This window comes from Vanessa cardui, chromosome 2 (assembly GCF_905220365.1).
Source record: "Vanessa cardui chromosome 2, ilVanCard2.1, whole genome shotgun sequence".
Taxonomy (NCBI): domain Eukaryota; kingdom Metazoa; phylum Arthropoda; class Insecta; order Lepidoptera; family Nymphalidae; genus Vanessa; species Vanessa cardui.
The window spans coordinates 3,784,588-3,811,531 of record NC_061124.1 but is presented as its reverse complement, the minus strand read 5'-3'; the positions used below and the strand labels follow the sequence as shown (position 1 = coordinate 3,811,531).

The following is a 26,944-nucleotide window of genomic DNA, read 5'->3' as shown; positions in this document are numbered from 1 at the left end:
CCGAATGTAGATTTTACCGAAAAGACTCGGCAGGGAACTCAATATTTACTCTCTACCGCTAATTAAATAACATAGGTATGTTAATAAATTGGATTAAGTAATGTCATATACCAGGAAAGACTATCTGCGTATATTTATAGCTGTAAAAGGAATCGTAGGTTTGTAGAATATAGATCTGATTATCAATGGAACGAAGTCGCTTTCGCTGTATCGTTTATGTATCTATTACATAACACATACATTTAAATGAATTAATTACGTTTGAATATAATCATATAATTAGAAATTTAGAAGTAAAGTAAAAGCCCGTAAATTTCCCATTGCTGGGATAAGGCCTCCTTTTCCGTTAACGAGAGGGTTTGGAACATATTCCACCACGCTGTTCCAATGCGGGTTGGGGGAATGCATATGTGACAGCACATATACATTGTGGTGCTTGCCTGGGTCTGAACTCGCGATCATCGGCTAGATGATGACCCAGGCAAGCACGCGTTCTAACCACTGGGCCATCTCAGCTCTTGAAATTTAATTGTTGTTAACAATTCCGTGTGAATTAAAACAATAACAAAATATTATTATATAATAGTATTTATACCGTGTATGATAAAAGGGACAGATAAAGAGAAAGAGATAAGTATATAATGTGGTTTTATTACGTGACATTTTCGGATAGCTCACACTACTCAAAGCAAAAGAACTTCGTACCACACATATAAAAACATAATACAATCGCTATTATTGAAATTGAAAAATTATTATATGCTTTCTTGATCGTAAGGTTAATAATATTGAATAAATAAATATTAATAATTAATTTAATGTAGATTTATACATAAGTTTCTTATATGTCGATTATAAGGTTGTTATTATATAAGATAATTTTATTTTAAACGGCGGCGTTCAGTATGGACTTCTGTTTAATTGTTTTTTCTAAATATTCGTGCATTAAATTTTATTGAAATGAATCTCGAATTATTTTACGATATTATGTAATAGTAAATATAGCGACGTAAATATTGTAGCTACGATGGTATACAATTATTAAGCCTGGTCGTTAGCTTTATGCAATATTTTATGCATGTCTATCATTAAACTCCGTATTGTCAAGTATAAACGCTATGAGAATTTTAAATCCAGTGCAAAATTACTTTCTACATTTTAAATAGATTGATTCATTCATAGCTTTTCTTTTTATATATCTTTAGTTTTCAGTTTGCTTATGTTGATTTTATTCCTTGGTTATAATCAAGGAATAAATTATACATTATGTTTCTATAAATTCTAAAATGAATTTTATTTGGTCTTTATTGGTCTATTTTTAAACTCCGCACACAAATCATGAAATCTAACCAATCAGCGAACTTCAAGCAAATTAATTACATTACACGACCTAAAAAATATTTTATATGTCCTTTGAAGCTCGCGCTTTAATAGCGCTGTAAATACTTCTAAAGTTCAAAGTGCAGTATCTATTTACGGAAAAGTTATAAAATTGCATTTTTTACATTGAAATTTTAATTACTCCGTATTCATATACTATGTATATTCATTATGTCATTGTAGATCGTAAAACTATTTAAATTTATAAATACAAATATTATTTAGTGTTTTCTCTTTATATTGTCTTTATATGTCTAGTATATTTTTCGATTATTGGCCACAATTACGTTGACCTAAACCTATAATCCTAAAAAGAATATAAAAATATATACGTTTTTAAGAAACGTTTCTTTTTACGTCGCTACTATGTGTCGTGAAAATAAACAGTGAAAATATTTTTAATATATAATATATTGTTATTAAATTTTTTAATAATACGATTACTAGAAATTGAATAAAATTCCATAATAATCGTTAGACAAGGTTGTAGAAAAAAGATAAGGTCAATAATAATGATTGGCTGGTAATTCATTCATATTTTTATTTAAAAAAAAAATCAAATTATCGTACTATTTACGTCCTTAAAAATAAGAAACACAAAAAGTTTTTATTCAAAATCACTATTTTTAAGATTTATGCTGCAACTTGTTTTAGTTCATATTTGTATATGTTTAAACATTTGATGTTATTAATTATTATGTTAATGAATGATTTTTATTTTTTACTTAAAACGAGTAGTTAAGTTGTGATAGTAGAAGACTTTTTTGTATCGTATTAATGTGAATTTAAGTGATTATTTGACGCAAAATAAATTTTCCACATACGAAGGTTGCTAATCAAACATAATGTAAGTTTCAAACATATAGTCTGTACGAACATTGAGTAATTTACTTAATTCATATTCATTATAAAATGAGTTACTTCTACTCTGTTCGAGAGAGAAACTATTCTTCGAAATTGGTTGTAATTAAATACGATGCCGTAACATGATCTAAAAAGTTTTCTTAGATTGCTAAAGACGAAGAGTTCATTTCATTTATTTTATAAATATTGTTATGATACTTATTGCTGTGATACTTATTTATTTGAAATAAGAAAAAATGTTTTTAGGTACATTTTAGTTTACACAAAATAGATATATTTGGATCTTATTATATTCGAACTATATAAATATTAGGTGTTACATTCTAGAATAGTTGAATTAGTTTCATAATTCAGGAATCAAATAGATTTTAATAAAATTATCTGACAATGCGAAAAGCAAAAAATCAATAACATTAGCAATGTATTTAATATTCGTAAGAACTCATATCAAATAAATGTTATGTTATATTTAATATTGCTATTTTATGCATCCCTTAAAAGTATACAAATAAGTCCATTAATTAATTAGAATAGTTTAATAAGGCTGATTTATAGTTTAAAGTTATGATATTAGCGATATTAAAGATGAATATAACGATACATCTGCGTTGGGCTGCGTATCTGTTGACAATGCGTACCGATCGACCTCTAAAAGCTCGTAACTCTGTGATGGGGCCTTGTAGCCACGTCGGCGCCGGCCCGACGCTTCTCGGAAGGACCGAGGACGCGTATCTGGCCACCCTCCAAACTGCAACTCTTACGTAATTCTATGAACACGTTCATTAACAACTTTATCAGAGTTCAGTTTGTTTTGAAACGGATAAAAGTTTAGGACGTTATATATGTATGCAATTAGATAGGGTCTTTCATTTATTTATTTTTTCTGTTCAAAACCATGTATTATTGTAATTATTATTATTTTCATATTTCATAAATAATCATTTTATCTATGTTTAAATTTCGAATATATTAAGTTAATACGACACCATTATATATGTATATAACAAGATAGTGGATTTGAGCCCAGTAATGGATTTGTTTTACTTGTATTTGATTAACAAAAATCAATAACTTCATTATATTAAACAAAAACATATATACAACAGTCTCAATTTAACACGTACTTAATGTATTTTGATACTTTATCACTTAAAACTAGAACATTTTTTGTTTCAATAAATCATGTTCAGCGTAATACAAAATAGGAATTTATATAAATATAAGTAAAATTTAATAAGAAAATATTCGTAAATTTGATAAAAAAATAAAAAAAAACATGCCGGTTTTACGATACCGTTGAAAACAAGCAAGATTTTAAACTCGAGCGGTTGACCAGTAGCCGTTTAAGAGTTCCACTACCCGTTTAGATTAGCTTGATCATCCGAAGTTCATTTCATCCAAAATACATACACTTGCGAAGTTTAAGACCGATGCTACAATTAAAAGAATGTTAAAATCGACTTCCTAGACTTGTTTACAGACGGACTTTTCTAGTTAAGCAATATATAAGAACGAATATCTTGTTCGTTCTTTAGGTACACAATTTTATGTATATTTACTTATCTACTTAATAAAATTTTAAAATGGTTGATTAATACAACGCAATGGAAGAATGCCTTATCGAACATAAGACTAGTATTAAGAAATGATTTTTCGCAATTCAGTTCACTTACATACAACATCGTTAACGTTACAAAAACAGATCTATCTATGCTATGCGTAAAGTTGTAAATAGAAAGAAAATGAAAAAGTTTTCATATGTGCGTTACATATACGTGTATGCATGTGACTGTGTGTGTGTGTTCTATAATATCTATATATATTTTATGTTAAGATGTATTTATCTTCATATAAAAAAGCAAGGACAATGTATTAATTATCTGTTGAATTCATGACGCATGATCGAATGTTAGCAAAGCTATACATTCACGATCATTTGATTACCTCGTTAAGCAACGCCACTGCGTCACAGTTGTCGTCAATAAATGGACAAACTTTATTTGCTATATAAATTAAGCGTTACTATTGTTGTACTTTACTTAGTAATAAATGTAATGCCAAAGTACATTGTTGGTTGTTTTACGCAAATATTCATTTAGATACTATCATTTATTCTTCCACCAAATGGTGAGACTTTTTGCTGCATTTCAGTTGCAATATTGATTGAGTTTTTGTAGTGACAAACACAAGATCCCTTTTTGTCATCAAATAACATTATTTTCAAGAACATTCTAACACACCAACGCTCTCGGTGTAAGAAAAAGTTTATATTTTAAATATCGACAATTAAGTTTAGGGAAGATATTTCGGCTTTCCTTTTATTTAAGTATACATACTACATTAATATTTTAATTGTTGCAATACAAAAATACTATTTGTTAAAATAAATTATTAAGTATAAACAAACTATATTTTGACCAATAAATTGAGGTTTTCGAACGACGTATTAGTGTTTTCACGATATTTTAGTCATTGACGTAGCAAGGAGGAGGGCGGGGTGATTACGGCCACCCCTTAAGGCCAGATAGAGGGAAAAATGATACAAAATAACGAAAAAAATAATAATATTCTAAATAATTCCCCATGTTCAAGCAACACATACTTTCCATAAAATCAATGTGTATTATTTTTTTAATAATACATCTAAATAATTGTAATAATCTAATACATATATATGTATATTATGTTAAAATATCTATAATCGGTTAACAATTATTGTATTTTTGTAAAACTTTCAACTGAATCACGTTGAAAGTTTTCAAACAGACGGTTGCATGTATATACGTTTTATTACTTTTCTCAGAAACAGTAAACACCCTCGCCAGACCCGTGCGTCATTCTTGATGACACAGTTTCTTTCGTTTGTTTGGAAGGAGTCAGACTTAAGGGTACCACAACAAAATATATTATTTTAACATTACTAGCGCGTGATGTGTTTATTTTATATTCCACAATATAAGAGTAAATAGATGAAAAAGAAGAGTATACTTAGTATTTCCTTTCATTACATATCAACGTACTATTTTTGCAAATAAATACATAGTTGACTTTGTAATATCATTTTAGAAAAAAAGGTACTACTGAGTTTTTTTGTAGTACGAATTGTAGGACAAAATTTTAATGTTCAATTTGTTTATTTTAATTAGCTTATTACATAAGGAGTCTAGTTGATTAAAGTAGTTATGTAGTATATTATAAATAAAGGTAATACAGATATTCAAGACTGAGGTATTATAAAAATGATCTTTAGCAACTTTACACGTATATTATAGTGTAACTTAATATCATTTAGAGACGTAATATAATTTAAACAATAATTTATCATTGGAGTTATTACATGAGTATTAATTCATCACAATACAAGATATATTAAAATATCCAGAACGATTGATTATATTATAGGCTTCGCGGACAATAGGTAGTAACCGCCTTCGAAGTCGTAGAAGCCCGTAGCTCGTTGCGGTGCGAGGCGCCTCAGTGTCGGGAATATTCGGCGCCGTCTCGTCTCCCAGCCTCTCGCAGATAGACGCATTGGAACTAACCCAGAAAGCATTTTTTCCCACAGATATAGGCATCGAGGTCAGTCCAGCCGTTATGTTAATGGTACATCGGTTGGGAAAACCCTATGGCGTATATTATAATTTGTCAATGTCACGCCACGATAGGCCATTTTTTCTTTGATGAAGTAGGAGCATTTTTTATTTTAAAGTATTAACATATTGTTTACGTTATATTAATATTTACGTCACTGGTTCGGGATATATGGATTTGGATTACATTCGCAAATACAAATATAATTTTTTGGTAAGTGAAATTAAATTTACTTATAATTTATTATTAAATCATAATTGCATTATATAAAAATAAGCTTATAAATAAATCACATTTTAATTCTAAAAGATTTAACTATTGTAAATTATAATTTTGTTTAAAATATTTGTGCAGTTGTCTTTCTTAATCAATAGTTATAGAACATTTAAAAAATAAAATTGGATTAATATAATAATATTATAAAAGCCCGTAATAAAAATCAATTATTTAACCTTAATATCATGTTCAGATAAACAAATATAATTCCTTTTTGTATTTGAATTATGTTGTGATAAAATAGATAGCAAACAGATTATATATGTATATACTTAGATAAATTTTTTGATACTTTGTAGGTATTTTATAATGGATCAAATGTACTTCACATAGTTACCTAATGTAACCCAAAACACGTGTTATGCATTCTGTATGTGTTCGTTTTTATTCAAGTGTTCGGAATCATTTTAAAAATCGAACCGAATTATGGGGTAGACAAAAATAAATCTGACATGTGTTGTTACGATGTAAATATTGACATATAAAAATATAAACTTTAATCCAATAGTTTTTATAATTACATGAGATTACAAAACGTTTTTTGATGGTTATAATTCAAGATGACGCGAGTGCTTTAAAATATGTGAAATGTGTGTGTTTTAAGTGAAGATTACATGGAAAAAACTGAGTAAGTTTAAATTTCTTTTTGGTATAAGTGTGATGACTCATAGAAATTTAAACTTTGAGACATTTGTTTCAAATAGCTGATTTTCATACGCCAAAACGAATTTTGATTTCGTTCAGCAGATCTCCATTACAATTAGCCAAAAACCATATTTTCGTCACAAATTTCCCGTATGTAATTGAAACAGGACAAACAAACGATCTATTGTAACTTGTAATTAAATAGTAAATATTTTGATTTTATATTAGTTTGCGTAATTATCGTTAATTGTTTTTATTACTTATGAAATATTGTATTGTGTGCTATAAATGACGTAATAAAAATTTAGCATTTTGTTAACCGATTAAACGAAGGGGCCTGTTTTATAGGCATACGACAATAACTCGAGTGTTTTAGTTAATGAGGCGTTTGAAGGCCAAGATGCGCATCCTTCAGTACGGCTGATCACTCGACCCCGTTTCGCACCCCTGCCTCAATGACCCCCATTGCGAAGTATTGAAAAATCTTAAGAATATTGATGATGTGTTAATATACCAAGGCCTTATCATAGACTTTTATTTTTGCTGGAAAATTATCGATGGCAATTTATAGAATCAGTCTTTTTACGTAAAATTTCAAGATACATTTTATAAGTTTTTACTGAAAAGTTTTTAGTATAAGAAAGTCAATAAAGAGGGAGTATATTTTTTATATTTAAAATAGAAAGTAACATCATACCAATGGCCTAAACTAAAATGTCCAGTAGTACTTAAAATTACATTTTTCATATGTAAACATTGTAGTAAAAAATTTCTAGAATTTTTATAACATACATATATCATTGTAACATTTCGTGGATCTTTTCAGTTATGAAGTAGTAATATAACTTAAATATCAACTAAAGTAATATAACAGCAATCCATTTCAACGTAATCAATCTAACTTTATTCCGAAAATATACACGGTAACCTCAATCTCAGTAAATATCCTTATGTATTTCGGCCAATTCTGGTGAGCATTGAGTTGTGCTCAGTCCAGTCGAGGAAGAAGTAATTTACTTACGTTTACCATGCGGTTTTTTAAACGCGCACATGTATTTTGAGCTACACTTGCTTAAATTGTCTTTATTTGCAATACCACTACTATTCCTCTTAACTATTTATACTAACTTTAATTTAGCTTTCTAGTTTCCGATAATAGCTAAATCGACATTCAAAATGCATTTAAAAAAAATTATGATGAGTGTTATAGAAAATTCAAGCTCTTAACCGGCGACAATGTATGTATGTATGTAAAGATTTATATGTAGTTATATCTAATTCTGACACACGTGGTCAGTCATGAGGTGTATAATACAAGTATTATATATCAATCTAGGTCTAATTTAGTAGGTAAAGCGTTTCGTTTTATATTTCCCACCAAATCGTCGCCGTTGTTGATCATGCGACGCAGGTCTCTGGTGACAGCAGGGCTCGCGAGATTGAGGGCGCCGATCAGGTGATCGTGCAACTAAAACTATAACGATACGTATCATAATTAAAGTATTTTATCTTTTTATAGTAGTTAATGTTACCATATAAAATAATTGATATGATCTTTATTTTTTATAACTAACACTTTACTGTACTCATTAATCTTGCAATTGCAATTATTTCCTATTCCTGCGATGGTTTCATTATTTTATGTGTTTATATACTATATAAATACAAGTATAATTTGTGTGTTAGTAGATGGCCCTGAACTTCATGTCTTGTATAAAAACTTCCACCATGGAAACGTACTTTATATGTGGCAACATTCATGGTGATTAGTCGAATGGTGACGAAGTCTATTTCTACAACAGAAATACAAACATGCATATTTATTAATAATATATATGTCGCTTTGTATTATTTTCGTTAGTATATACAATTACGGTTTATTAAGCTGCTAAAGAAAAATAAGAAGAAATTGTTTTGTTTTGACATTATAATTTCTAACAATCTTTTAAATTTATTTATGTATACTTAGATGAAAACTATAATAAAATCGTATAATATACGTGCATTTTAACTTGTAAATAACCATTAAATATATCTCCAAATACACGAGCTAAATCTGTGTGTTGGGAAACTTGCATTTAATTCGCGTATTTAATATTTTTACTAAATATAAAACTTTTGTAATGCTTATATTTTAAGGCATATATGTAGCTAGCGCTGCGAGCTCGCGACCTAATAAAATAACTCACAAAATTAACTGTGCACACTCAAAATAAACGTAATATAACGTCCAATTTTGATTCTGTCGCTTAGTGGTCTCCTCGAACGCCTTCGCGCGTGCAAAAGCTTGCAACTCACCAGCATAAAAATTATCAATATTAATTTGGAACGCTGACTTTTTAAATATTAATCAAGACTAAAGCCGAAATGGAATTTTGGATATAATAAAACGACGTTTTTCACTGATGATTATAGGTACACAATTCACTAGTTGTGTACGTAATCTCACTTTTGCTAAACTGAGAATAATTCCTAAAGAAACATGAACAAATTGCTCATGAAATGCTATCAAATTTATAACGCAGTTCATGGTGTTGCATCGTGGTAGAATCAACTACAATCTGCCCAGCTGTGGGTTTCATATAGGCTTTCTATCTTATTAATAAAGTTTCACCAATATCTGAAAAAGAATGGATGTGAGAATACATACAAAACACCGAGGCGGAGTTTATTTGAACGTGTCACAAAGTCGATTACACGCTACAATATTGCGGCTGCTCTCTACGTATTGTATTAAGTTAGTGAGCAAGGCTAAGGTAATTAAGCTATACGTATTCGAAATGGAATTGTCACGCTATTCTCGGTATTAGCTGCTCTATTGACCTAAATCGATGAGTCAATTCTATAAGCTAATAACTGCCGCGCCGTTGAAATGCATATCTGTCTTGTAAACGAATGCAATAGTTTTCGAACCTTTGAAAATAACTGGATTTTTTCAGCGTTATTCTGATTACGATTTGTTCATACACATTGTAAACTAGAGTTTTTTTTATATCGTATGCGAGTTGTGTTGGATTGATTTGCATGGTATTCAAATCAATGTTTTTATTCCTGTTATTCAAGTGAGAAAAGATTTTGAAGTTCAAATTATTATTACTAAAATTTGTTTGGAATGTTCGTGTTTCATTAAGAAATTTCAAAAGACCGTCACTAAAAGTCATATTTCGAAGGTTATATCAAAGTTTTAATTATTTTATAACAACAATTGAGTATTTGCTCTGTTTGTTACATATCGAACATGATTACACCATTACGACCTCTTTCGTAATACCACTTACTACTAAGGAGCATATTTAAATTACTTTAAAAATGATAACCAATAGGTTATATAAGCAAATAACCAATAACTTGGACTTAAATGCTTGTTTAATTTACTAATTTAATTTGTCTTTTGACTGTGAGCGTGGACGAATAGCGAGGACTTAAATACACGTATTCATGCACACTGCTGTAGTTTTTCATAGTCTGTGGTTTTACTCGATATTTTTAAATCGGTCGCATAGTCAAAATTTGTTTAGAAGAGCACAAATAATTTACTTATTCATCATTTATCATAGTTTCAAATAATTCGAGCAATTGTTTTTATTTTATTGGAATAATAAAAGCAAAAAAGGATGCAAAAAAGGTTTTATATTTAGCAAACAGTAATTATATACTTTTAGTGTTAAAAAAAAGGAAATCGGCCGTTAGTACAAAATCTTAAAGTACAAAATATTTGAAATATTATAAAAAAAAGACAAAATAAAAATGAGCCTTATAGTAGTTGAATATGATGTATGACATTTATCATCCAACCTCCAACCACCATCAATGGTGAATCTCAGTAGAAATGTACTGAACCATCTGAAGGCTAACTTTAGCACACGTGTGTCTACAAACTTCCGTTCCTTCACGAAAATTATAGATTACAAGGAATCGAGAGGAAATATATGATGACATAACAAATAATTTAAAAAGAACTTGCTTGTTGCAATTAACGACCAGTGTCCACATTTATGTTCCTTCAACATTTTGGTGTTAATCGAATTATACTGAACCGTGTACGAATAAAGTTGCGTTATGTGATATGGCCGAGATGGCCCAGTGGTTGGAACGCGTGCATCTTAACCGATGATTGGGGGTTCAAACCCAGGCAAGCACCACTGAATATTCATGTGCTTAATTTGTGTTTACTAGCAAAAAGCGCAGCTTTGTGAGGGCTGGCGAGGTATTTCTACCTAGTAATAATTTATTAACAATAATAAATAATAATATTATTTATTATTAACTAATAATATATATTATTATTAATTAATAATATATACTATTAATAATGAATAATATTATTAAAAGTATATTTTAATATATGAATTATTAATATGGACTTCTATAAATAACTCATACGACAAAAAAAATTCAAATTTTAAATTTTTTATTGTATCAAAGCATTTACATTTCTCATACGGATTTCTTCTTGTTTTCTACACTTCAACATATTTGAGTTTTTAATACTACTTAATCTATCATAAATAAATCTTCTATTTAATGCTAATCCTTCAAATGTTTTTTCTCTTGAAAACGCGACATAAGTTAAACCAATAGAAGTTTCTTTTTCTCAACATTGGAACAGCGTAGTGGCATATGTTTCAAACCTTCTCCTAAACAAGGAGAGGAGGCCTTTACCAAAGCAGTGGAAAATTTACAGGCTGTTGTTGTTGTATGTGATACTTGTGTATCAGCGACTTCATTTGCGTATGCCTTTAACGCATACATCGAACATTGTATTCATCACACCATATTAATGGTTAACTTATAAGTTATGTATAAACGGTCTTAAGAAAATAATTGAAAAACGTTACGTCATAAAAACATTCGTCGATTACCTACTTGTAACTGGCTAATGATATAAGAGCATACGACAGTTATTCACAAATTAGAGTCAAACTGTGTTTCGTTTTCGTTTTGCTAATTTTTACCAATTGCAATCAAAATGTTCAGATTCCATGTTCGTGTACATACGAGCGTTCCCGGTTTTATGAATTATAAATATACGTGCTTATGTTCAACGGTAGATAAAAATCTAAAGTCAAACATATTCTATACGTTCTTTTTGGTATTTAAAATAAACTTTTAACCCTTCGAATCTATTTTTTTTTATATTTTGCAAAAACATCATATAATGCACAAATTCATTTGAGAAATTGTAATGTTGTCTTAAATTTTCGTGATTATTACACATTGAAATAAAACTAGTTATAACGGATTTGAATCGTTCGTGGTCATCACTTTACAGCGTTCGTGGTCACGGGTAGACTGTACCCGTGACCACGAACGCTGTAAAGTGCTCGAAACGTCGGGATGTTAAAAATAATTAATATACGCGATTCAAATCCGTTATAACTAGTTTTATTTCAATGAGAACAATCATTAATCTTAATCTCTTTAATGTTTAATTGTTAAAAATATTAATCTGTCCGATCAAACCAAATCAAAACGCTCCTTAAAAATTGATGGACCCATCTCATTATGGAGTCAACGTGCGTCATCCATTTATTATGTAATACGAGACCGATACCGGATCTTTGTTTTCATAAAACAAAGCTACACATACAGCGAGGAATGTAGGTCATTGCCTCAGCCCATAAGCCCTGTAACGAAAGGGAACCTAACGAAATGCATTAGATTAATTAATACAGTTTTATGTATGCTTCACCTAGCGATTCATGTCTCCAGGGCTTAAAGAATGGGCGTACCGCGCTTATCAGATGCCATATGCTTTCCAGTAATTTTATATCAACGTTTTTGGTAGCTATGTATTAATTTAAACTGTATTATAATTTTAAATAATGTTACAACGAAACTGTAATTAAGTTTTATTTATTGCTAACGAATTGAGACTGTGTCAAAGTAACTTAGTTGTTGTCAGTATGTCTAATACTGCCTAAGCTAGAATAACTTCTTCGGTCGACTTTGTATGAGCATCATCGGAATTTTTATTATGCATTTAAAATATGCGTTTTTATTATGTGTAAACTGCTTTAAATTTTTTAATTAAGACTGACGGGGTATATTTAAATGTTAGCATGATGGTTGACAGCACATTGGCAATATACGGTATATTCAATATCCTCCGATATTGGCTACGACTGGGCGTGACTAGTTTCCATCGGATAACCCACTTGCTCAGTTTCCTTTGTTGTTATCTATTTAAAAAATATAAAAAATTAAACGATGAAGCTTAACGGTTTATTTTATACGTGGAACGAAAATTTATAAATTAATATTGACATCATTCAATTTTAAAATTCGAATCACTAGCTAATTTTAAAAAAAAATGTCACTAGCTAATCATCAGCTAAATTAAAATAAAAACATGACCGAATGTGACAGTTGAAAATTTGGCACGTGTACATTTTCCTGATAATGTATAATAGATAGGCTGGATTAAATTATAAAAGTTATGTTTTTAGCAGAGAAGGGTTACCTAGTAGCGGCAAGACATTTATAGGATGTTACTGTAACAGGTTGAATTTGCGTTTAATTGCCGATGATAATGTTATTAAGCGTCCAAGCTCACTAACGTCATACGAACTCGTTATGTCGTTAGGCACGCGACGTAGAGAATTAAATTTATTAGCGCGATATTGGGACACGCTCCCATTGATAATACGGCTTACTAACTCATATACGTCGCAGCCGATCTGTGAAAATGCAATGACATTGACATCGTCGTATGTTTGTGTCCGTTGTGACCTTTCAAAAAAAAACAAAGTCAAAATAAACTTTATTCAAGTGGGCTTTTACAAGCACTTTTGAATCGTCATATAAAAATTAAGTGACGCTACCACCGGTTTGGGAAGTAGATTCTACCGAGAAGAACCGGCAAGAAATTCAGTGGTTACTTTTTTTCAACATTTAAAAAATACTCTCATATTAGTTAAATACAATTATATATGTATGTAATGTATCCTGAAAATGAAAAATCAGAATACTGATTTTTAAGTTTATTAAGTCCAATTTATTTTTCCCGATTATCCTATAATTTTCAGTCCGGATTCCAGTGGTAGATTTACATTGAATTTAAAGTAAGATGACGTTCAATAGTGTTTTTATGAGTCTACTTGAATAAACAATATTTAGATTTTGATGTGATTTGATATTAATGTCCGTCTAAGCTACTGATCAGTGTATTTGTTACGTAAACCAATAGACAGCTGGGTCTTTGAATTTGTCATATTTATCTGGTAATTAATAATGAAAAAGCTTTTAATACGGTGCCTCATGCATCTAATTAAAAAATACAAAAAAAAAACAATGATAAAATTTTTGTGTATTGCAATTGTCGTAACTGCAACAATGACGAACTATAATTATTTAACTGATTTGGAAACAATTATGACAAAGTTGAAGAATGCTGCTTCCATAGTTAATTAATAAAATAACCAACTTTGTTTTGAATGAGATCTAAGATATTTTCTGGAAGAAGAGAAGAACGAGACGTTTTTTAATATTTTTTATCTTTTTTGTTGCCATATTATATTAAATGTAAATTATACTCCGAGATCGAACGTATACTTGGCAGTTAGGCGGAGTCTTTGCCACATTTATTTATCTATGTAAATTTTCTACAAATAGCACAATCACTATTTTCCTGCCGTTATAAATGTCCCTTGTACTAGTCGTTGTTGATAAAATTTATTTTTTTGGCACAAATAAAAGCCACAAAAAGAAAAAAAATTGTTTATGTAATAAATATGCAACATATTTATTACATTAACAAATACATTTTATCCAGCAAAAATCTCTGTGCATATTTGAGACTTATCAATTGTTCTCAAAGAATATTTAAAAAAAGAATAAGGATTGTGTGTTTTTTACTCGAAAAAGATATATTATGACATATCTGTTTGACATTTGTGTTAATTGCGTTTGATTATTTCTTCATATAATGTATTTCATGATAATTAATCGAGTTATATGCTTATGAAATAACCATTAGGAAAATACTTAGCTGTATTATTCTCACTGGATCAAATTTAAATCTCGTATCGATTTAAATTATTGGCATGTCTGTCAATGTATATATCACATTTTTCAGATAGTCCAGGTTTGGTGTGTGAGATTTAATTAGTATACGTTTTACATATATTATAAAATTGTTTCATTTAATGTTTTAGCTGTCATTTGTAATAATCATCAGTCTTTGTGCAAACCTGTGTAGGTGGGTGCAAGTCTGGGTGTGTTCTGGCTCAACAGATATTCTATTTCTGCAGTAATTTTTAGAATACCTTTATTATTTATACTCTGATAAGGATACGTTTTTTAATTAAATATACTTTTTCCTTATAAACCACTTTTAAAGATGGTGTTATTTTCGACACAAGTCCTAATTTTCTGTCTTTTATAATAATTAAAAACACTGTTAGTAGTTTAATAAGTGTTAAGTAAAACAATGTAATTAAAAAAAAGGAAATTAATTTTATAGCTCTATTTCGATTGAACGTCAATTATCGATGAATTAAATATTTTAAAATGTTACATCATTAGTAGAACGCACGCCATTGCACGTCATTCTCGAATATACGTTAAAGTTCCTTTATTATGAAACTTAGGTGTATGGTTTCAGTCGGATCGTGGTCGATTGTATGTTATGGTATACATACTCAACTCGTTATCGTGGTCGCTTAATACAAAATCCGCAATGTAAACTAAATATACTTGTATATATTAAAATACGTATTAATTTAAATAGTACAATATAAATCCAGTTGAAGTTTGATAATAATAAAACATAAAACTGAAAGTATATAATTAATTACTAATTAAATCCAACGTGTCAATACATAAGATTCGCGTGAGTTGAGTGTAATTTGGTATTTTTATGTTTACCACGTCACCTGACAACAGCCTTATTGAAGATTAACTGAAATAGGTGCAACTGTAAGTTATCGAAGCTCGTACTTCAGACACGCTTGGGTGGACGGCTTATAAAACTGTGAATCGCCAGTGTATGAAATAGATAGGTATGTAATTTTAACAGTAGCTCAACGGAAGAGGCTTCTCCTTCAGTCTAAATTAGCCGAAACTTCGAAAGCCAGATAGAAAATAATTTAAAAAGCACTCAAAAACAGTATGCATAACGGCTAATCTTACAGAAGTACTTCGATGTCGCTGGATGATTTTGGCAATTATTAGCCGGTTCAAGGCTGGACCATCTATGTCGGAACGTCTATTTTCAATATAGTTCCAGGATCGAGGAGCGTGACATGGATTTTATCAACCGACTTCGAAAAAGACGAGGTTACATTTCTAGCGGTTCGGAAAAACGTAGATACACTTTTTACAGTGACTTCTGAGCTGCAGTGGAATTTAACTTATTATATTTTATGACAGCAATAAATAATTCGTTTGGATTTAATTGTGTTATTGTGATTTCCAGGTTGGCGGCAGCGCAGGAGGCGGCGGGCGCGCAGGCTCGCGCGGCGCCAGCTGATACCATGGGCGGCGCGCACCAGCCCGCTACTCCGGGGCCCAGCTCGCTGTTTATATTCTCCGACGAAAATCCTATTCGGAGGTAATTGTTTATATTCCATACAATTCCATTATAATTACACTAATTTTAAAAGCGAAGGTACAACATTTGTAAATGTAATGTGTCATTAATATAACCCAAACGACTTCAATACACGTACAATTCATCGATTCTCTTACAAAATTTATCCAATCGAAATACGTAACAATCTATAAGACGAGATGCTTGTAATATTATAATAGGCATTATACTTAATATCTATGTAATCTTCTAAATGATGGAGCTCCCTGTTGATTTTTAAATGAAATCTTTTAACTTTAGTAATAAAGTTTTAAAACTTAGTTCTGCACAAGATATTGTAGCGTGGTGATTAGTAGAGGACACGATTGACGTCTGGTTTATCGATTAAAAAATGCTTTACCAACAAAGTATACGTAAGTAACCCTCAGATACGTCATTCGTCAGGCGATAAAATTGATTCAGTTGAACCATATATAATTACTATTGCATTTGTTTTTATTAAAAACACCTAATACTTTTAATACACACAATCATAAACTTGTTGAAATTACATATTCTTATCTACAATACCATTGTACATTACTTACATTACGTTAAAATTACTAAAATTAATTTCATTGGAATTGAAATTGTTCTCTATACAAGACACACATAAGAATTGGTTTATTTTAAAATCTTAAAAAATCTTAACATCGAGGATTCAAATGTTCTATTTTTTTTGGAAACTTAAAAACTGTTGTTTAATAACACTATACGTTCTTATTGTAATACTATATAATATCCCGTACAGTTAATTAGATTTTGAGACTGGTTGTCGTTGAAAATTTATAATAATAATTACATGAAAAAAAAGACAAAAAAACAGTTTAAAGATTTTCTCACAGTTCTTATAATAATATTGTTATTTTTGGGACAGTACAAAATTTTCGTTGAAAAATTGATTAAAAAAATACTTATCACCGATATAAGTCGAACAATAAAGACGAAACGTGTCTCATTTACGAGAAAGCTGAATATAATGTCGAATACATATTTAAACGTTCTTGTTTCTCCCATCCATTTTCTAAACAGAGGTAGAGGTGAGGCTCTTTGAGGGTATGCAGCTTGTAAAATCCTCGTCTGAATATTCAATTACCTTTGAATGATTCATTTTTCTGCTAACGTTACAGCTATGTAATTATCGTTAAAATTTCATAGGATTGTTTGTTAGTCGACAATACCAGAAAAAAATATGTTTTTTTTTATCACTATAATTAAATATAAGTAAAGTACTTACATGGGGAATAAACATTTGAATTTATAACTATCTAACTTGCAGCCTTTTACATATATATCGATACTTCTATATGCCATAAGTATTAAAAAAAAGATGAATTTACACTTTACTTACTATTAAAAGTTTTGAAAAAAGTACGTAATCAAATTAAGAACGTCTCAGTTGATCGTCAAATGTGACACACAAAAGGCTTTCACCCTTGCTTGGAGTTCACTATCATCGAATTCGGTTCAGCTTTAGCAGCGGAAAACGCTACAGACTATATCAGTATATTCATGTTATCAATAGATAATAAATTTTCTTCTCGTTATTCTTTTCCACTCCAAAATATATTTGAATGAGTATAATTAACACAGTAATTGTCTGTCATATATATATTTTTAATTACGACATTTGCCTCAACTCGAAATATTTGTACGTCGTAGCGGAAGAGTTTTAAATGTAACGGTTTATTTAAAATATGTATGTAGGACGGGTCAGGAGAATAATATTAACTGATGAAGCAGAACGAGGACGGGTATACATTACGCTAGTGAAAGAGTTGAATGTAATTTCTTAGTCTCGTGACGACTTGAATGGTTCTCCTATTTTAAGTTCAAACATATCAAGAATTCACTCATATTTTTAAGGAAAAATGAGGCGGTAATAATCATCTCTGACAATAATACTTACTAATATTAAAGATGTGTTTATATTTTCGTGGTTTTTTTGTTGGAAGTAAACAAATATATTGTTATTATTACTACTGAATTCAAAAAAATAATACAAGGAGAAAATTGCATATAGTCTTGTAAGATTTTCCTATTCTAGCAGAAAACAAGTCTTCTATTTCGGATCGAATACTAATTAGCAATAGTCCTTTTGTTTTCTACTTAAGAAGATTTCCTATAACTTTTGATCCATATCTAATATCCACTTAAAATGAAATTGTATTTACATGTAGAATTATTTTGTATGAAAAATGTTAATATGTTATTAATGCATAAATATTTTATTATTTTTAAGCTGTAACTTAAAATACAAATACACTTTCTGATTATTATTTAATTAAGAAATAGTGACGTCAAAAATAGCCTGGAAATTTATTTATCATAGAAGAAATGGTATTCTGAAACGAAAGAGTTTGATCAATTTATCAGGCACTGAATAATAACATGTGTACTCGGTAAGTAACCCTATCCAATACGGTGTTACGTCATAAAAAATGAATTATATCACATTATTACATATAATTATTATAATTGAAACTATTTATTCTACATTATTATGTAGTCATAAAATTATATTATTTCATATGGCATAATTTTTAAGACTGGCACAAATACATATATTCCTTTTTTTAAATGATTGGGCTGTCACAAAAATAATAAGATTCCGTGGGATTGAGAAATATATATTGTTGGAGAATTATTATAAAATTTGAAGTTATTTTGTCTACAACATGCTACGGTTAAAATAACCTGTATCGCATGTAAAACAGCTCGGGCATTTCGTCACTGATAAACGTAAACAATCAGCGTTCACTCATCTCGTAACTGTTGCATAGATTATAAAGGATAATAAATCTATCAACGATCATTACAAACCTATCATCAAGACTCATAAAATAGTTCATACGATGAAATTATGTGACAATCTGTGCGTCCACCGTACATGTGACGGTCTCATAATGCATTGTCATCGAGAGGCATTAGGAATAAGTAACGCGTTGCTTAAATAGCTATGTAGGTTATTAGAAGTAACATTATAAATATATATATATTATTTTACGATTATACATCTATTTAAAATCAACAAAATCACCTTTTTATCGAATAAAATGCTCGTAAAACATCGTAAATAGTTCTTCTATATTAATTGTTTCTTATGATTTAAATATATTTATTTAGTAGTATGTGGTATTGATCATTTTTTTAAGTATATTTATACTCATCAAACGTTTTACTGGTTAAGTAATCATCCGCTATTCTGCTCCCATTTTTGTAGGTGGTTACACCATACGGATGAAAAAGCTTAAAGGGTTTAATAGAATTATGGCATTATGGCAGTGCTTTGTACAATAACATTTTCAGCAGGAATTTATGTAATTTATAATCAAAAATCTTAAATAAATTCTTCATTGGAGATTTTTTAACGATTACTTAGCGAATCGAAAAAGTAACGCGCTCGCACCATCACGCGCAACTTTTGACGAGCGAGTTGCGTGACACTATTAATATTTGTTATACATATATAAACAACAAACAACAACAACAGCCTGTAAATTCCCACTGCTGGGCTAAAGACCTCCTCTCCTTTTGAGAAGAAGGTTTGGAACATATTCCACCACGCTGTTCAAATGCGGGTTGGTGGAATACACATGTGGCAGAATTTCTACGAAATTTGTCACATGCAGGTTTCCTCACGATGTTTTCCTTCACCGCTGAGCACGAGATGAATTATAAAGACAAATTAAGCACATGAATCAGTGTTATATATATTAATGTGCAAAAAAAAAACGATTACAGACAATACGCACAATATGATGAATGTAAAATACATTGAGAATTCTGAAATGATTCGTGTAACAATGCACAAATTTAGTGTCTTTTTTTTTATACGTACACTTACGACATTATTTCGATATAATTTTCTATTTTATTATATGTGCACCAGTAGGAGCTCGTCGTGTAATAGATCGTGTGATCGAAGAGCAACGTTAATCGTGTATAGAGTGCGCTTGACATACTCATAATATAACGATGAGCGTAATTAACCGGCTTCTATTAACTAGATGACAATGCTACAATGTTAAATTTAAGAGGCAAGCATTGTTCGTTGAATTGCTATTATCATTGAATACATTCAATAACGTTAGCATTTTAAAAGATTTATTATTTTCTGTAATTTATATTCATATTATAATAACATAAGTAATTAATGTAAAAATATTAAATTGTTGCATAAAAAAAAATCAAATTCAAATAAATTCTGTGCTATTATGGCATGTGTAAATATTTTTACGAGTCTGTAAGGATACTTTAATGTAAAATTTCAATCGGTTCTGTATGTTATAACGAAGAAAACATGCAACGAACAGAGATCACTTTTTTATTGTAATTTCAGATAAAATAAAACGTCAAAATGATTTAAAAGAAGTATTTTTGAATCAAGCAAAGTCTGTCATATTGCTTGACGTATACTTTATATGTCATAGAAATAAAGTAATGTAATATTATTCAATATAAAGATTTACTAACGCAAATATATCTATATACATATATATGTAAGTAGTCAAACATTTTGCGTAATTTTGTCTTCGCTGTTTAAAAAACCAAACAGACCTTTTTTGTTTTGTAGCTACTAAGGGTATTCAGTGCTACCATTTACAAAAATTGAATATAAGAGTACAAAAACAAATGATTTAACTATTATTGCAAGTTTTAAACATGCAACATTATTCCAACAATACAAACCCTTCAGCTTTGTATCATTGTAAATATAATAAAGTATACCAGTATAAAAAGTGTAAATTATATAAATGTGTAATTCTGATATCTTATAAAAATAAATTTTCAACTTTACTTACAGGTATACAAAGTTCATTATCGAGTGGCCGCCCTTCGAGTACGCGGTGCTGCTTACCATCATCGCCAACTGCGTGGTGCTGGCGCTGGAGGAGCATCTGCCCAACGGCGATAAGACCATCTTAGCACAGAATCTGGTGAGACAACTTTATCTACTATTATAACCTAATAGCATATAGTTTTAAATTCGTATTCATATTGTACGAAGTTGTCTTTTTTAAGTCAAGGAAATATCTATTTCATTTTGTTCCATGGTTTTAGAATTCAATGATAGATAAAAATGTCAACATTATATGCTTTTTGTTTTGGTATGTAATAGTCTGTCTATACTGGATTCCAATCAAAGAATAAGTTGAGACAATAAAATTTTAACAAAAAGAAAAACCGACTTCAAACAAAACACTATTTTAAAACAAATGAATATGCACGAAAAAGTAATAAAAATAATTGCGTATTCAACATATTTTTTAGAGTCTTCCTAAGTTAAATGAAATGAAAAATATTAGACTACTTAAAAGTCGATTAACGATTATATCATGTAGTTATAGTTATTGGTATATTTGGAGCCGGTGTCAGCCACGGTGCCCTTGCCCCAACAATCAAAAGAAAAAAGCGATACAAGCCCCTTGATTGATCCAGTATATTATTGTGTAAAAGGTAATTTGTAAAAAACATATTTGTTAAAGTATTCTCGTATTGTTTTTTGATAGATATACTGTAGGGTTTTATTGGCTGACACCGACTCCAAATATAACAATAATTATAACTACATGATATAATCGTTAATCGACTTTTAAGTAGTCTAATATTTTTCATTTCATTTAACTTAGGAAGACTCTAAAAAATATGTTGAATACGCAATTATTTTTATTACTTTTTCGTGCATATTCATTTGTTTTAAAATAGTGTTTTGTTTGAAGTCGGTTTTTCTTTTTGTTAAAATTTTATTTATTTTTTGATTTTAAGTGAAGCTGATGTTGACTAACTAATTTTTTTTAATATGGATAGATTAAGCGTTCCGTTTATATGAGTCAGAAACTACTTCGAGGACAGTTTCAAAGGAAACTTGCGAATAAAGCAAAAATAGACTTTCGAAAATGCGGATTTAATACGTCACGCGGCGTAAACTACAAGGATCCCTCGAAAGAGCTGTAATCGAACTCAGCAAAAAAACTTTGAAAAAGACCAACTATATTTCGTACATCATATGACATCACATCACATACACAAAATTTGATTAAAGATAGTAAGAAATTCTGCCCCATATCGCACCCTAACTGCGAGCCGTATAGGAATTCCATCACTACATAGTATAAAACAAAGTCGCTTTCTCTGTCCCTATATCTTTAAATCTACGCAACGGATTTTGATGCGGTTTTTTTTAAAAGATAGTGTGATTCAAGGGGAAGGTTTGTGTATATAATACATGAACAATATAGTAAAGAAACACTGATAATTTTAGAAGTTTGCGATGTGATGTCGTATATAAACAAATTCTGTAGTATATTTAGTATCAGTATTGCACCCGTGCGAAGCCGGGGTGGGTAGCTAGTTGATTATAATATTCGACTATGATAATTACATAAACATAACCACATTACGGAAGGTGACTCAAATATCCAAATAACCTATAAATAAAAGATTCGACCGAGTATCGCTAACGTGCTCCTCAGAATTGTTCCGTTCCCTTCCGTTCCGTTACTTTGTCATGGATCCTGTGCTCAGAACCTTACCAAACTTTCACCAAATTACCCTTGAAGTATATATTTTATAATAAAAAAAGAATTATCAAAATTGGTTAACGTAATTTTCAGTTATTCACCTATTTGTCGCGCATATACATAATGCAAATTTAAGACTTATGTCGTTTTCACATGGATACCATCATCGGAAAAAAAAATAAAAAAAATGGGACCCCACGGGAAGCACTACCTTTCAAACAAAAAAAAAATTATCAAAATCGGTCCACCCAGTAAAAAGTTATGAGGTAACAAACATAAAAAAAAAAAAAAAAAAAAAAAAAAAAAAATACAGACGAATTGATAACCTCCTCCTTTTGGAAGTCGGTTGAAAACAACCTTCTATTTACATAATCCATACGATTTTCCTATAGCTCTGCTATTTGCTGTACACTACAGTATAAATAGTTCGGGATAAATATATTTTTAGATATACTTGAAAAGCTAATCCACTTCACTTATATCGTACTTTAATTTTACAAATAATACAAATTAAACCTTTTAATAGGCCATATTTGACGCGAGTCCACAACATAGCGTAGTTATTAAAGATCTCGACCATTTCAATCGAAAATGGCGTCGCTTCGATACCAGTTAATTGGCTTCAGTCATATTTTAGTCGGCATTGACTATGTTTGAAACATATAACTAAATATAAAAACATATAAAAGATGAAGTTAATTTGAATGAAATTATAATATTAGTTATAAAAGAAATGTTATAGTTTATACACAAAAATCAAGTAAAATTAATCTTATTGTGATTTTAATGTTTGCATATGATACAGTGCAACATATGTTCCAGTTGTTTTCTAAATAACCGAACTCTCCCCCTTTTATGTAAAATGTTCAGGACATTTCAAACTGTAATATAAAATTATATCTTCAATAAATGCATTCCAATAATTATAAGTTTACATGTATTCATCGGGATGTAATATTAATTGTATTTTTTATTTGTTTCAGGAAAAGACCGAGGCGTACTTTTTAGGAATATTTTGTGTAGAAGCCTCGTTAAAAATTTTAGCCTTAGGTTTTGTTTTACACAGGGGTTCTTATCTTAGAAACGTTTGGAACATCATGGATTTTTTCGTTGTAGTAACTGGGTAAGTAGACTTTCAAATTACTTTATACGTATAAATAGATCATATTACCTGAATCCTCTAAAAGAACAATCATAGCATTGGAATATAGTGTTGATGAGAGAGAACATTGGAATGCATGAATATCACAAAAAGGACTCAAAAATTATTCAAAGATTGAAAATGAAGAAGTTTTAATGTTACCCGCACTGAATTAGGTGATTGATAGTAAGTTAGGTTTGTAAGGGGCCCTTACTGAAACATTCGATAACAAAAACTAGGTCGATGACGATTTTCGCCGAATACAACGTGGACGTTGACCTGCGGATGCTGCGCTCGTTCAGAGTGCTCCGCCCTCTCAAGCTCGTCTCGCGGATACCAAGTAATTCACAGTAATTGGCGAAAAGTTCAATAAACTACCTTATTATATTGTATAGAACGTTCTGGCTAGATGTGGTCGATGGATCTTTTTTGAACGTAGATGACACAGCGCTAGTTTTTGAAAATAGAACTTTTACATTATTAGTGAGAGAACGTAGCATCGATTTCTTGCCATTTGAGAATCGTTATAGATGAGTGGTTTTCGATTTTTTGTGATTTATTGTCGATGCTAAATGTACTTTGGATTTCGGTTATTACGTGTTGCATAATAGATAACATTTATTACATTGTGTATTGTTATTTTCAAATAAAATTCTAACGTAAGAATTTAGCTAAACACAATTACTTAGGTGTGAATAAATATGTCATAGTTTAAATTTTGTAACGTTTAACATGTGATTAGTTTAATAAAAATGTAACTAGAAAAACTACTTAGATCGTAGATAATAAGCTAGTGACTCTTGTTGTGTTAAAGATGTGGGAATATGGTTCTGAAGTTTATAATACCGGTTTTTTTACGTAGTTGTCACGAGCCTTTCACGAGCATATTCCTCAGTAGTCATTTTATTATTAAGTTAGTTGCTAGTTCAAGCTATAGTATCGAGTGATATGTGTTCGGCAGTATCATCACGCAGCTGCCAATCGCGCCCGCCGACGTCGACTTCAGGACCTTGCGTGCCATTAGGGTGCTGAGGCCCCTTAAATTAGTATCGGGCGTTCCTAGTGAGTTCTAGAACATTCTTAGTTTAGCATTGGTAGATTCACCTATAGCAACTGTTGCATCATTTGAACAAAATTTGTTTTTAGGTCTGTTTATAACCAGTTTTGGTAAACATGTTACATTTACATGAAATTAGTGAACATGTAAATTACCATTACATTCTTAAGTTCGGATAAAGGTTGCGTGTCTTTCTCGGAACTCATAACAGGGAAACAAATAATTTTGTATCAAATTATGCAACAGTATAATCACATGTTCTTGTGCACGATCACTGTAATTTTTCCATTTGCTGGCTTTTTAATGTTATATTGTATCGTTTAATTTACATTCATTATAATATTCTTAAGTAAATGTTGTTTTTTAATCTTAAACATCGATTTCAGTGTTATCTCTAACATCGTTATCTGATCTATAACATCGTAATCATTCTACGTTTTTTTCAACTATACGCTTTTTTCAAATTGGCTTAATTTTATCATCATTGGTATAAGACACTTTGTTATTAACCAAAATTTAAATACAATCATTTTTAACTTCACAATTAATTGAGTGCCTTAACAGAAACTAATTGGTCAACATATTCAAGTTCTGCGTAAGACTATGATTATAAAAATACTTTGTATACAGGTTTACAAGTGGTATTGAAGTCGATAATCAAGGCGATGGCTCCGTTGCTGCAGATCGGCCTTTTGGTGCTTTTCGCAATCGTCATATTCGCTATCATAGGCCTCGAGTTTTATTCTGGGGCGCTACATAAGACTTGTTATAGCTTAGAAGATATTTGTAAGTATATTTAAATAAATAATCTATACTTAGGCACTGATGTTCATTAAAACTAGATGTGTTCGTTATTTAAATTTACGTCAACTTTGTTATTCTAGTTTGTAAAAACTACCAAAGTTAATGCTCAGTAAACAAATAAACTTGTGCTACTTTGTGTTTCGACCATAAATTACAAGTCCTGACCTAGTTGCTACGGTAGCAGTAATAATAGAAATTTATGCTGCAAATTGTGCATATAGCTTTATGTCGACGAGCAAACCTTTTGGCTGTAGACCAAATGAAAGTGAAAAAAAAATATAAATATATGACGCGTCTGCTATATCTATCGTCAAATCCGTTATATTGGTAAATAAAGTTGAATGGAAGACATTGAATTTTCTCAACTATATTTTGATTTCAATAAGATTCAAGACATTTAGGGCATAAGCATAAGGCATTCAGTTCAGTTAAGATTTACCTAGGTCAAATTTAGCTTCCAATTAGCTTTTATGAAACATTCTTACCAAATCGAACTGGATTTTTCCAGATCTTAGAAGAACGTTAGATACCGTTATTTTAAACAATTATATAATCCGATATATGATTTAGACATTTTCGTGACATTATAACAAATCATCTTACAAAAGACCACAATGTAATGCTGATATTATCCCTACAGCTGAAGTAGTTAACGATGGCGAATATCCAACACCATGCAACGCCGACAACGAAACGCTCGCACCCTACGGTGCGTATGTTTGCACTTATGACAAGAGCACGTGCCTGGAGAAGTGGGAAGGACCGAATAGGGGAATCACCTCCTTCGATAACATTGGCTTTGCTATGCTCACAGTCTTCCAGTGCATCACTATGGAGGGCTGGACCGCCATTCTCTATTGGGTACGCTTTATACCTACTGAAATAGTAGTAGCGAGCTTTAAGTTTTGAAAGATTTTAATTATAGTTGGAATTTACTAACAATCCATCGACTTATTGGACTTCTTGTTGGAAATTAAATCATATTTATTATAATGTAATAAATTATCTGATATTCATCAAATTTAATAAAAGAAGTATAAAAACATTATAACACTACCGAAACAACTACCGATTGCTTTTGTTCGATATAA

The 26,944-nt window shown here is 30.3% G+C and overlaps 1 protein-coding gene across 1 annotated transcript in view; it reads left to right on the top strand.

The window, feature by feature from the left end:
* LOC124537761 (voltage-dependent calcium channel type A subunit alpha-1) overlaps positions 1-26,944 on the top strand; it is a 221,511-nt gene that overhangs the window by 168,844 nt on the left and 25,723 nt on the right. Inside the window, 6 exon segments of the mRNA XM_047114653.1 lie at positions 16,175-16,309; positions 21,135-21,267; positions 23,835-23,974; positions 24,232-24,332; positions 25,680-25,835; positions 26,494-26,714. Coding sequence (XP_046970609.1) covers positions 16,175-16,309; positions 21,135-21,267; positions 23,835-23,974; positions 24,232-24,332; positions 25,680-25,835; positions 26,494-26,714 — 886 coding nt within the window.